Below are 13,852 nucleotides of genomic sequence, written 5' to 3' on the forward strand. Positions count from 1 at the left end.
TGATTCCCCATTTGGACTTCTGTGTTGACCTCCTCGCCTTGGCACTCGTATTTATAAATCTTATGCAGTTGCGAGGGCCGTAAAACCTTACTAAAACTAATCCAAGGCCACTGGATGCGAGTTTCATTGTAGTGCCATGTTTGTGCATGTGAGAGAATTCATGCAAGTCTAGGAGAGAGTTAAGTGTTTTGTGTACAAAGTGCTCTTGTATTTTGAGCTAAAAAACTATACACTCAAACTGTTTCATGATGATGTGGGTGGTTAGTGGGTGCTCTGGTGTGGTTTGCTCCTTCTTTCCTGTCTAACATCTATCGTCCTTATCTCCCCTTCTTCTTTTCTATGTTTGTTACTCTCTTGTAACCCCTCTAATTTTCTGGTGCTCATATGACCCTATGCAGTTGCGAGTACCGTTTGTTTCCTTATGCAGTTGCGAGCGCCGTAAAACCTCTACTAAAACAAACAAAACCTCTACCAAAACTAAAACTGTTTCATGATCCTGGATTTCATTCTTTTACTGTTTCAAGCAATATTTTGTTCTATCCATCAGACGAATTCCTTGTTTGGTGCTTTGCTGGATCATTGGACAGATCGTCTCGACATTATCACACAGCCTGAGAGGAGGAAGCTCTCTGCTCTGTCTCTGGCCTCACTTCTTACACAGAACTACAGGTAAAGGACACAATAGAGGTTGTGCTACAGCATCATTGCTTAGTGGTGTGAAATTTTTTATAGTGTGAATAAAACTAAGAAACTGCAGATAGATGAAGACCAATTGTATTTTAATGTGTGGGCGCAAGTGGATCTCTATTGTCGCAGTGCCTGATTTGTTTATTGAAGTTGCAAGTTGGTTTGGGGGTCATTTCAATGAGCATGTATGATTTTCGGAAAAAGATTTGTTATTATTCCATGACAATGACAAAAGAAACTTGTATTGCTATCCCATATATTCGTGTATTGAATGTTTGTTAGTTGCTCAAATTAAATCTTGGACAACTTTTCCCTCTAATGTACTAAAATTCGCCAATTCTTACAGTTTTTCACTTCATTTTTTTCTCATGTTATTACCAACACAATTTCAGTTGTATTTTCCCATTCAGTAGTTGGGCGCAACTACTAAGATAAATTTCAATTTCGAAAGTAGATTTTTAAAAATTTATTGAATTGGAAAAAATGATGAAATTCACCATTCAAATTATTCAATTTGTAAGGATAAATATTTTTGAACAAAAAAAGAAATTCAGGTCAAATGCAAATCAAACAAAAAAATTACTTTGAACAGTCACCCAATGATGTTGTGCAGTCAATGATACTGTTGAGACATTAAAAAAATTAAGGGAATCCGAAAGTTTGTAATTCCTATTCTGAAAAGCAACAAAATTGTATGAAAATGACTTTTGCACCGCAGTAGGCTAATTTGAGAAGACTTGCTTGAAAATTTATTTTCTTATAAAGTTAAAACATCTTAAAGTTGTTAATATAATGCAGGGCATTAGCTTATTTGTTTGCTTTTTTTAAAGCATAAGACCCCAAAAAATGTTCAAATTATTTATTTCATCAGGAAAATGGCTAAATTTTTCATTTTACAGGTTGGCAAAAAGAAGGCGTCAAAACACATCTTTCGTCGTAAAATCATAGTTATGATAGACATGAAACTGATATTTCATTTTAACATATGAATGAAAACCTCATGAGAGTCATGGAGGCCAAAAGTAAATGTTGATCAATTTGAATCTTTGTCCATGCCTGCACACCTAATCTGTGCATATGGTCTTCAAATGCCAGAGCAAGGAGGTAAATGTTGTTTAAATCTGTAATAAAATGGTATGAGAAAGTTTTGATCCAATATATTGCCACTTTTGTAAGAAACAATGCTTACCAGTTTAACACTACTTTACAGTAAACAAAACAAAATGAAGTTCTTGTGTTTTACTTACGACAGCCAAGATATCAACAGTCATGCAGAGACATTAGACTAGCATCTGCGCTTGTCGCGGCCATGACCTGTAATCGCGGCCGCGATTTTTGGCTTCTTTTGGTCCGCGAATCGCTTCGCAATTTTTGCATTTGTCAACATCAAACAAACAAACAAACAAAAAAAAAAACACCGCAGGGGAATAGAAGGGGAAAATGCCCAGGGAATAAATATCGAAGGAAAAAAAACCGGAACCGAACCTCTTTACTTTTAAAAAGAAAGTTTATTTTCACTCCCTCTTCACTTCGTCTTTGTTATTTATTGACACCACGTTGATTTGTTATTTTCATGTTAAGAATATAAGTACATTACATACTATTTATATTGCTGTATCTCTTTTATTTTTCCCTCTTTGTTGTGTTTTAATTTGTTGGTGTGTTGATTTTCTTGTCATTGTTTTGATGTGTTGTTTTGTTGTTTTTTTAAATTTGTGTTCATATAGCAAAATGTAATTTAATTTGATGTTGTTCCTACCTTTTTTTAATATAATATGTTATGTTAGAGCGTGTCTCCACCAAAACCGAATACTGATGTAATATTTTGTACTTTTTCTTGAATTACACACGCTTAGGGTTAAAACGGCCAATCTTCGGATAGGTGGACACATGCCCTTATTTGTTAGTTTTTGTGGTTGTTTGTGTGCTGTTCTAATTTTGATTTCTTTCTGTTGTAAAACCTTTATTTTTCACGGTTTTACACTCTGTGTGGCTACGAATGAGATTGTGGATGCTTAAAACAGAGCACTAGAAAGTCTGGTGCTTTAAAGTTACCTCTTATCAACATATTGCTATACGTCGTCAGAGAGAGCTTAAAAATTAATGGCAACTTTTGGACCAAAAAATGGCAACAAGCGCAGATGCTAGATTAGAAACTCATGGAAAGCTTTTACCATATATATATATATACCATTCTCCAACTGAACTGCTATATTTTCTTTGTATTGGCAACCTTGTTTTCTCAAACAGTCATTATATTGATTTATCGAACAACTTATCTCAAAGAACCTAATCAAATTTTCGCTTACTATTGTCTTGAATTCGAATCGCCCTGTGCACTTACTGGAAAACAAAATACATCAAAAGTATCGGTTTACATGAGCCTGCAACATGTGCCTACAAGGCTCGCTTCTGCACAGCATGTTTCGCTCACTGCTGCCATTGCAGGCAATCTTGCATGTTACCTATGGTATGTGTGGAGCTTCCCGGGATTCCATCATATTAGGGTAGGTGATGGTGGGGTATGATTGAAGACAGACAGTGTGATGCTGCGCTGGGACCCCCAAAGATTGAGCTGTCTTCTTTTTCTGGAACAATTCGGTTGATTTATTTCTGTGTAATTGAGTTATATTGGGAAGTCACACTTTAAACTTTTTTTGTAGGAGTAAGCCAAAATGTGCGAATTAATGTCCATGTATGATAGGACCAGGCCAAATGGGAAAATTCATCATGTAAAGTGATTTCCCCAAGGACACAGTGTCAGACTGAAGTTTAAGCCAGGCACACATAGTTAAAGCCCCACTTGTTCTCACTGAAGTACCTTTTTCGAATCAAACTCTCTTCCTTCATTCCTTGCAGTGTTGTGACAGAAAGGTTTGGTGTTATCATCAACTGCCTTGTTGAAGTGCTACATGACGTGTGCAAGGTGGATGACGAAGGAACAATGACAGAGTGAGTAACAAAAGCTGAGGATTTATATGTCTCCATTTATGTTTAATTTGTGCAGGGAGGGACTTTTCTAAATTATTCTTGGACTGATCAGTAATCAGGTTTCTGCTTTTGCAGTACACAAAGAGAATACATAGGGAAAGTTTCTCATTCCACTTTTTGGTTTTATCGATCTGTTTGGATAGGTACTTAATTTTTAGGAGAAAATACAGATGCATTTGAGGATTTCTGACTCTATTAAAGCGGAAAAGATATAACTCTCATGTCACTTTTGCAATGCTAAGTGTGACCTAAATTTATCAAATATTTTTAATCAAACATATTCAAACAAGTGCACAATTTTTGTGGGCGTCTTTGATGACACGTGTCACAATTTCAATTTGTTATGCCTTTGTATCTCATTACTTCCTCATAAGGTATTTATTGCTTTGGTTAGAATTTGTCATTTCTTTTCTTCTCTTTTGGTGTTGCTCATAAGCATAGAGAAGACATTTAGCTAATTGAAATTTCTCTGTGGAAAAGTGAGTGACAAGTTGGTTTGTACAACACAGAGGTCAAAATCTTGTCAACTGAAATTTTCTGTGTACTTTTCCAGTGGCCTTGTCATAGAGGGTGAAGAATCACCTGTTGATGATGAGCAAGACACTCAGCATGATAAGAGAAAGCAGATGGTGAGTAATGGATAGTTTGTTTAGCATGTCTTGCTGGTCTTATTGTTCTATGCCCAGGCAGCTCGGATCCCTCAACAGAACACAGGAGTTTGTAAAAAATAATATGGATCTCCTCCACAACCCTAGTGGAATAACCCCTTCGTTGCCAGGGGATGTAGGCTCCTACTTACGGCACTGATTTTTAGCTTAACTTGTTAGCCAGGACAGCAGTCTCATCAGTCTCAGTGTCAGTGGACTCGCTGTCTGGTTTGGCCCATGACATTCGAACCGGCCGTCTTCGATAGGGCTGTCCCTGTGGTTTTATGCACCCCGCATAACTTAGCAAAATTTGATAATTTTTTACATAATTCCTGGTTATTTTCCTTTATCATTCTTTGTTAAAATTAACAGAATCGCATAATTTCACATTTTTGGGCTCAGTTTGCATAATTTCAGAATTTTTCGTGCGTAAGTAGAACGACGGGGACAGATAGGGTCACCTTTTTTCACTTTCCTTATCCCTGTGAGGGCAGGCTTTCATCAGCAAAAATCTGTGTTTATCAGTGGCTTGCAAGCCAAGCAGCAAAGTATACAGTTGGCGGGCATGGCTAACTCAAACAAATTGGGAAACGAGAAAGGTGTTTGTTCACACATCCATAAGTCGGAAAAAACGATAAAATAAGAATTAGAAAAATATTGAAAAAAATGTAGGGAAGTAATTAACAGTTCGGTGGTTGGAAAGTTAATAATTACCTAATGAATTTACCGGATCAGATTTGCTGCATGCAACTGTTTATGTAAACTTTAAGTGGTAATGCTCTGTCTATTTTTGAACCCTTCCAACCACTCTGTGCTGCATGGTAAATCAAGGCCAAGTGTCTTTGTGGTTTCATCAGCTTTTGTCATCAGAATTGGACAAGAGACTGGAAAATTGGTAACCTATACAGGACGCTTAAGCCAACTCACTGCCTTCTGAGTGCATGGTTTTGGTGAAATTAGGGCAATTCAGATTGCTGTTTCTTTGCAAATAATGTCACGAAATGAAAAGGTTCAGCTTTACGTCTTTACAATAGTATAAGTTGTTTGTATGTTTGTGTGTTTGGCTGTCCCCGTGGTTTTATGCCCCCAGCGTAATTTAGTAAAATTTGATCTTTTTTTTGCATAATTTCTGATTATTTTCTTTTATCATTCTTTGTTAAAATTAACAGAATCGCTTAATTTCACATTTTGGGGCCCAGTTTGCATAATTTCAGAATTTTTTGGGTATAAAACGACGGGAACAGATTTGAAGCTGTTACACAGAAAGCGATGCCCCAAGCGGTTAGAATGTAACAGAATATATGTAAAAACTGGCTTAAAAACAGGACCAGTAGAAAGACCAATTCATTTCCTATAAGTAGTATCGGACTCATCGGCTTGGGATTATTTAGGAGCGATCCTTTTGCAAAACTCTGAAAGTGTAAATGGCCCCTCCAACACGAGGAGCACTCAGTACACTACAGCATATAGCAGGGCAGTGCTACTGATTGAAGTTGTCTTTGGGCCATTCCCAAAGCGGGTACATTAACTCACTGACAACTGGCTCCTTTCACAAATCACTAGCGCTGAGTACTGGCATTTTTGGGGGTATTTCACACGGCGCACCGGCAGTGGAATTTTAGTTGCTGCGGGGGGTTCCCCGCCGGGCGCCTTGTCACGTCGGGGTCACGGGGGTCGGCTCCCTGTCGCCGCTCTGTCTGGGCCGACTTAATGTTTGGTACTTTTCAACGTACAATTTAAGGTGTATCCTTGTATTTATGGTAATTCTCATTTAGTGCACCCAAAGAATGCATTTCTGCTCTTGAGACTCAAAAAAGAACGGACGTTGTAACTTGTCTGGTTATTTCGTTAGACGGGCTGGAGTCGGCAATGCTAAATTGTAATTTCTTTTGGACTAGCGTGAATGAAAAAAATTCAATATAAAAAGAAAGCCTCGTCAAAATCTGTCGAACTTTTGGAACATGAACGACATAGTATTGGTGCAAATACTCAGAAAAGATATTATCCGCGCATATAATAGAAAGCTGTAATTTTGCAACTTTATCCATCGGGCACACAATTCGCTATGAAGTAATTCCTCCAAATACAACTTTATGTGTCTAATATAATCGTGAATATTCGCATATTTTCTCGAAAGTTTCTAAAAGTCACCATGAAGTTTCTCTATGAAAAGTACAAATCGATTCTAGTGCTAGAATACATCTTCAATGTAGATCTAATACACGAACAGTATCTGTTACACTCCAGAAATTCCTTACTTTTCTTAAAATGCTAAGTCTAGGTTTTGTAAGTTGACTGAATAATAGGGATGACTTCTCGTAATCGGGTTATAAGAATAATTTCTAGCTTTCCAGGGACACTGAATCAGCACCAGACTTTTCCAGCTTTATTTTTCGTTTCTATGATCATTTACAATAACTGACAATGTGACTGATTTCTTTACATTCATAATTGTGTCTGCGCATATTTCCGACCCAAATACTAAGAATGAATGTGTTAGCTGTCATTATTTTTATTCCATACAAGAAGTTTATCTCTACCCATTTATTTACACGGTTTTGTGGGTTTTTTAATCGCTTAGATTCTATATTATATCTTTTTATTTTTAGTTGTATGCAGGCTGCCACAGACACAGCATGATTCATGAACAAAGCAAAGTAACTTTCTCTTGTTTAATAGTAAAATAAGAGCTAACGCTGATCGTCTTTAGTTAAAAAATGCAGATGTGCATCTTTCTTCTATTATAACTTGACTATTTCTACTCGCGCAGATTTAAGATTTCTCATGGTAAAAGACATGATATTCGTAGTCAGTTTAACACAGATTTTGGAGAGATATGTCGTGCCTTTTTTTAATTAACAATCATTTATTCATAAGTTTGTAGCTAAAATAGGACAAATTGGATACTCTACAAACACTTGTCTTGAACAAAAACCAAGGCACAGATATTAACCATTCTAATGCAGAATAAATCTCAAGACATTGAGCGTTTAGTACATCCGCGTAATGGTTTGCTATGTGGGATGGGGAAGAAGTTATATCGTTTTAAACATAGTAAAAAATGCGAACTTCCTAACCGACACCGGCAAAGTCGCTTCAGGGCTCATTAACCCCGTGACCCCGAGCCAGGGAGCTCCGGGGCTCCTGAGTCACGCTAACTAAAAGTAACAGAATCGGGCGAAAAGTGATGTCGTGTTCAAGACACCACCACAACTCTCAGAATTACCCTAGTGTAATTATTTTTTGACACAGTAAAGTAACTTTCAAACTTAATCTATTGCGAAAAATTTAAGTTCTCTAGGTCTAATACTTTAATTTTAATGATTGTTTCAAAATTGGTACGAATTTTATTTTTCAAAAAATTTCCACAGACATGACAGATTGAATGAAATTCACAACAACTACAAAGATAAAAGTTCAAAGTGTTCTGTTTTGATTTGTATCCATGTGTGAGTGTTTGGTGAAAATATAAAAGCTGGTCTGTGCGTTTATTCAGACCCATACCCTGAATTACGTGAGACAGATGTAGGGAACGAAGTTGTGATTTCGTCGCACGAACAACAACACCAGTACTAGTGCCAGATCTAGCCCTAAAACTATGACTCGGGCCGTGTTCGGGTACATATCCAGGGTCCTAACTATCAGACACATCATATCCTGAGTCACTAGAACTAGCAAAACGTACAGAAATATCGAAAACAGTGATTCTTGTTCATGCGACCGCTACTTCGACGCGACTGTCGGATTACTATCATTTGTATAGAAAAAACATAGCGCAAGTTCCGGTCAGGTCAACCGCAGATGAGGTGACTGTCCTTCACCTTCAATTGCTTAAAAAAATACCACGAAACTTCTGCGAAACATGAGGCAAAACTAGCACTGGAGTCCGTTCCCGTTCATGTGACGGGAGCACAAGATACGGAACAAAACCGCAAAGTCCATCCCGTCGGGGGTACAGGATCCGTACCTACGAACCGACTGACCGCCCCGTACCCATGAAGGGATCCGTTGTCAGTGAGTTAACCATTTCTTATGCACAGTAGAATTGTAAATGGGCTGATTCATCGATGTCATGCTCATAACTGTGCTTGAACTGCAACAGGGAACTGCTGTCTTTTCTTTCCTAATCCTTACTATTGTCATTTTCCTCTACTTCTTTTGTATGTTTGTCACACTATTGTGACCCGCTATTTCCAGGGTGCCTTGATAGTCGACGCAGACTTTGTGCTGTTGAGGCTAGAGAGATGAGCAGAGTAAGACTGATTCCCTGTAAGGACTTCTCTGTTGACCTCCACCCCTTGGCATTCATATACCCTTATTATACAGTTGCGAGTACTGTAATACCTCTACTAAAACAAAAAAAGCAGGCTCTTAAATTTAGATGTTTCTAGGATGAACCGTCAGGTTTCATGATTCTCTAGGTTGGAGGAGGCCCCCGATGGGTTCATTTTTTTCCTTGTTTTTCTGTCTGTCTGTCATTTTGACCTGCTTTAAATTAAAATTATTAAATGACAGTTATTGTTTCAATGTACTTTTCCACTTTACTCAAATGCTGGTGATCCGGAGAATGTGCGAACTAACAATGATGCTTGTAGATTTTGATTTACCACTTGGTCCCAGTAGAAAATAAGAGTTTGGTGCTCGGCTGGCATGGGTACTATTACCACCACCATTTAAAATGTTAATACCTGAGAGTAGGGAAAGTTGTACCCAGACATTATGATTAATTCTTTTGACCAGAAATAATCGAGAGCATATTGCAGAAAATCCTAAATGTTTTTTGTGGACTCGCAAGTAGGCTATTATAATTATAAGCTTGTAATTTTTTTATTTGCCTGATTTAAATGGGGTTTTAATTCATTTTTAATGGAGTGTCACTTTTGGCGAGCTTCTTTCCTATCCCTCAAAAGGCAAATGGAAAGTTTAGTGGCATTGTTTGACGTAAAAAATTTATAAAATTCCTGGTTTTCTTTTGTCCTCATGCAGCTGTCAAGACAAGACCCGGTCCACACAATCTGCCTCCAGTCTTATGTCATGTCGCAACTCAACACGTGTCGCCAAAACCATGGACAGCAAGTCTTTGATCAGCTGATGGCCAGTGTGGACTCAGAAGTGGTCAATCAGCTCCAGTCATTTTGTCACTGATGCCTTTTACTCCTGCTTCCTGAAAATTTGTCGTCTCAGTTTGAGCATTTGTGTACGTAAAACCAGGCTTTGACACTACAACCAACTTCGAAGATTTTTCATTTTAATGTTATGCAATCTAGGGAGAAGAATAATAATTGTCTAGTATTCTAAGGCAAGTGCTTGTTTACTTTTTATTTTGCATACAAGGGTGTGAAAATTAGATATATATTATCTATAAAAATCTTGCGTACTGGGGCAATGTTTTGAATATTTATCGTTCCCCTGCTCTGTTGGGATAGCTGAAACTTTTTCCTCTCCTTAAGACAGAGGAAGACTTTTTATGCTCTGTTGGTGACTTTTCAGCATCCTCTACTCTCAAAGGTGCCAGAGATGATACTTCAAAGATTTTTTGTAAATATTTTCTGCAAATGATTTTTTTTTTGCTGCCCTGACTTGATTTTTCTTTTTTCTTTACTCTCTGCAGTTGACCATTTGTTTGGTTATAATATAAAATGATACATTCATAAAGTTCAGGATTTCAACAATGTACAGTCCAGCCCTTTTATTTCGAGTTTCTTTCTTATGTAATAGCACACAAAGTTTTCATAATTATAATTATTTCCACAAAATGACCAAAGAGGGTACAGTATCACGTCTTGTAAGCTTATCATCAATTGGGGAAGGAAAAGGGAGATTGCTTTCTTTGAATTCTCCCTCTCATTTTGATTTATCAGACAGAAAATACCTCTTTTTGCATCTAAGTAGAGGTGTCCGTTTGTTACAAACATATGCTGCATGACTATATGGCTATCTCTTTTGTTGTGCTGAAGGAAGACAAGAAATACTCACTGTTTGGATGAACATTTTTCCTGAGAATATAAACCAATAGATTTGCCTCATTCCCAATGAGTTCATCTGGTAGAGCATTCGATTTCGCAGAGTCTGAGGTTTCGGTAAAAACAAGGTCCAGCAATATATGAGACAGATAGTTTTGTATGGACGTCAGCACTAAATGTAGCAATTCCAATCGCCCAATGCGCTTTCGGCCGGGAATCTGGCTCTGCGCAAGAGGTAATTTTTTGGCCGTTCGGGATCACAGGTAGCTCTCTTCTAAGTAAAGTTACAGAACAACTGGGGGACAAAAATGAATGAAACTTGGAACCAACCTGATGAAAGGCCAAACCTACTAATACTACATACGAGCATCGAATGCTGGCAGATTTGTAGAACTGGAGAAATTACAGTGTTTGTGTGGTTTTCTTCTGTTTTTCAAAAGGAGCTGCTACATGGACACTGACCAGGCAGGCATCCCACATGTCGCCTTGCCTGTATGTTTTGAATACAAAGAATAAGAAAAAAACTCTTACCCTAAAATCTTTGCTATGTGCATGTTAGACCGTAGTATTATTAAGTAGGCTTGGGCATGGCAGCATGCAGGGTACACAGGCCTCGCTAAGCAGAGTCTACCAAGCCCACCAAACAAACAAAAAAAACCCCCATAAGTCGTCTGTCTCTCAAAAATTTAGTAGCTGAAGAAGAGCACCGTATTTTTTCTTAGCTCTCTGAACCCTAAATCATGAAATTTCCCAAATCTCTATCCCTGGACATTTTCGCAAATTTCATCAAAGTTCACTGTGACGGAGGGGAAGAACATGGAGAAATACACATCTGTTCACTTCCTTGTTTACCTTATTTGGAAGGTGGAAATATTGTAAGACGATGAACAAGAAATAAAGAGAGTACTTTTGACGGACTAAACAACTGAAAATAGTCCGTGCCCAGGTGAACCGGCCTTACGGTATACAGCAAAATATTGCCCTGGCTGGTTTACCGGCCTGACAGGTTCAAAATCGGTGACATTTTAGTTTTGCTGTGTCCACCAAAATGATCTGACTCCTCCCAGCTAAAGTCCGGTTAGTTGGAATGCCACATTGTAGGCGACCTTTTAGGCGGACCGTGTGCCGACTCATCAGCCACAGGCCCAGCCAGAGCTAAAAAGATTGTCAAGTCTACAATATAATATAATTTTAAGTTCTGATGAAAAATCTAATGTCATCAGGACCTAAAAATCAGTAAATTTACAAAGTAACCACCTTTTCAAATGCAATATTAACAATTTTATTTATTCTTTTTTGTGTGGAGGGGAGGGGGACTGTTCATTTATTGTTATTCCCGCCTTGCTTTTCTTTACTTTTCACTTGCTCATGCATACCGGAAACAAACACTAAATTTTGCCTCCTCCATGCAAAAATAAGGTCATTTCTGCTTTGATGTACATGTGGCCTTACAAGTTATTTTTTAAAAACTTCCAAATGAGCACCCAACGCAAACATATTTTTCAGGTCTGTAGCTCAAAAGCTGTTCTGTGTAATGTCTTCTTTTTTAAATTGGTAGAGCTTTTTATGTGATTCCAACTCAGCTGTTGCATGAGCTGAGGAGGTCTATTTTGATCACTCCGAACTCCGAAACGAATGTTGACGATGATGCTGAAGTACAACTTGAAAGTAGCAAGTTTTTATGTATACAATAAATAGTCAGTATCTTTCTGAAGATATGAGCAGTAGCATGCACCTTATTGTTTGTTTCTTGATTTCAGTTTACTGTTTGGAGTGCACATTTTATTTAATTTGTGCCTGTGCTTGTAAATGAATGGATACTGAAGTGAGGTACAAAAAAATGGTACCAAATACATTACAGTGTAATGAAGTGAATGGAAGGTCGTTGTTAATTATGATGTGATGTATTTTTATGCTTTGAGACTGTTCTTCTCTTACATTTTTTAGAAAACTCAATTGTTACCTTCTGCAATTGCGTCATAAAAATGGAATGAGCTCCTTTCTTTTTTTCAGAAGTAAATCTTGTGTTAAGAGTAAGAAAAATATCCTTGTAAGTATTTAAAAATGGTGAACTGTGATGCTTTGGATATTTGATTGCCAAACTTTCTACGTATTTTTGGCAAATGTGGCCCAGCACTTTCTGCTTCGACTTCTTGTTTTAGTGTATCCTGCCATGTAATTTGACACTGTTGACTGTCTTTGTAAATAAAAGCATAAATGAAAAAGAAAATGTCTTAATACTTTATTTCTTTGTGATTTGACCTTCAAATACTTTTTTTCTTCTCGTGTACAGTACTTTGAGCATTTCACATACGGTACTTTGCATGATTGGCTTCAATTTCAATGTTGAAGTCGCAAAAGTGATCAGAGGTGTGATTTCTTTTCAATGTCACAACACTCAACACTGGAATGCGAGCAGTTGATTTATCATTAGGTGATTTGAAGCTAATTTTAAAAATCTTACAAAAAGGATTTATGATTCTCCAAATTTGGTGTGGAAATTATTTTTTTTTGTTTTTTTTTTGCTAAATAGGATTCTTCAAGAAATTTCAGTTTCCTCTTTCCTACAAGTCTGAGGTAGATTGTAAATGTTTTTGCCCACAACCACACTTAAGAATACAGTGGGCTCCATTAATAACACTTGATACTTGATGATTATGCAAATTTTCCAATCAGTGACTTGGCGTAACCTCGGTCTGGCACTGCATGTGTGGTTTTACCGCAGCTCAAGTCAAATTTTAAAATGGCGGAGTGTACTGAACCCCTTCAGTATATGCGTTATTATTTGGGAATTTTTAAAATCTCTTTAATTATTTGAAAAAACACAAATTCTGCTTGAATCTTGCCTTAAAATTGGGTCTCTGGTTGAAAAAATGTACATGTAATCGGATTTTATGTCCTGTAAATCATTTTGAAAATACTGGCAGTAACAAGATAAGCCGGCTAAGCGTGTGACGTCACACAAAGGCTGTCGTCGACGGGACCTGCTGAACTATAGTCAGAAAATCCAAACATGTTGAAACCGCCGGTTCAGCCTCCCGGTTTAACTTTTTACTAGCAGTTTTTCATCCACATCCGCGGTTCTGCCGCCAGGTTTGCCTTTCCATTCCGAACCGGCAGTTTAGAACGTACATGAGCCCAGGTCAAAAGGTGACCTTGATTTAGTGGCATACTTTAAATAGTCACTACTTTTTTTTTTGCATTTTCTGGCAAAGCATAGATGAATTAGCTAGAGAAATGGACAAAGAGATAGCCAGAGATAGCTTGTTGATTATAAACAGGTTTGAAATATTCTGTAACAAAAAAAAGTTTCGGTCGACAGCATATTTCGGGTTTTTTTCTCTATCAGTTGAAAAATATTCAAGAAACCGGTTAAGGGTTACAGCATAATGCCATTCACTAACATAAAAAATTATTGTCTGACAACTATCACACTAATCACAGGAGGACAACAATTGTCTGCTATGGCGCAGCTGGTTGGCCAATATCACCCCGAAGAGCTTGAACTCACAAAACAACAAGTAAAAAAAGCAAAGAAAAGAAAACGCATTTGTAAGAAAGTAC

The 13,852-nt window shown here is 37.5% G+C and overlaps 1 protein-coding gene across 3 annotated transcripts in view; it reads left to right on the plus strand.

The window, feature by feature from the left end:
• The window catches only part of LOC101859811 (importin-11), a 56,307-nt gene extending 43,789 nt beyond the window's left edge, over positions 1-12,518 (plus strand). For all 3 annotated transcript variants that reach the window (XM_005106573.3, XM_013087088.2, XM_035971946.1), the window contains exons 24-27: positions 548-669; positions 3,547-3,639; positions 4,232-4,307; positions 9,312-12,518. In XM_005106573.3, the coding sequence (XP_005106630.1) occupies positions 548-669; positions 3,547-3,639; positions 4,232-4,307; positions 9,312-9,470 (450 nt within the window). In that variant the 3' untranslated portion in view covers positions 9,471-12,518. The remainder of the gene's footprint in view (positions 1-547; positions 670-3,546; positions 3,640-4,231; positions 4,308-9,311) is intronic.
• The last annotated feature ends 1,334 nt before the right edge of the window (positions 12,519-13,852 follow it).

The sequence above is a fragment of the Aplysia californica genome, unplaced genomic scaffold (genome assembly GCF_000002075.1).
Source record: "Aplysia californica isolate F4 #8 unplaced genomic scaffold, AplCal3.0 scaffold00544, whole genome shotgun sequence".
Lineage (NCBI taxonomy): Eukaryota > Metazoa > Mollusca > Gastropoda > Aplysiida > Aplysiidae > Aplysia > Aplysia californica.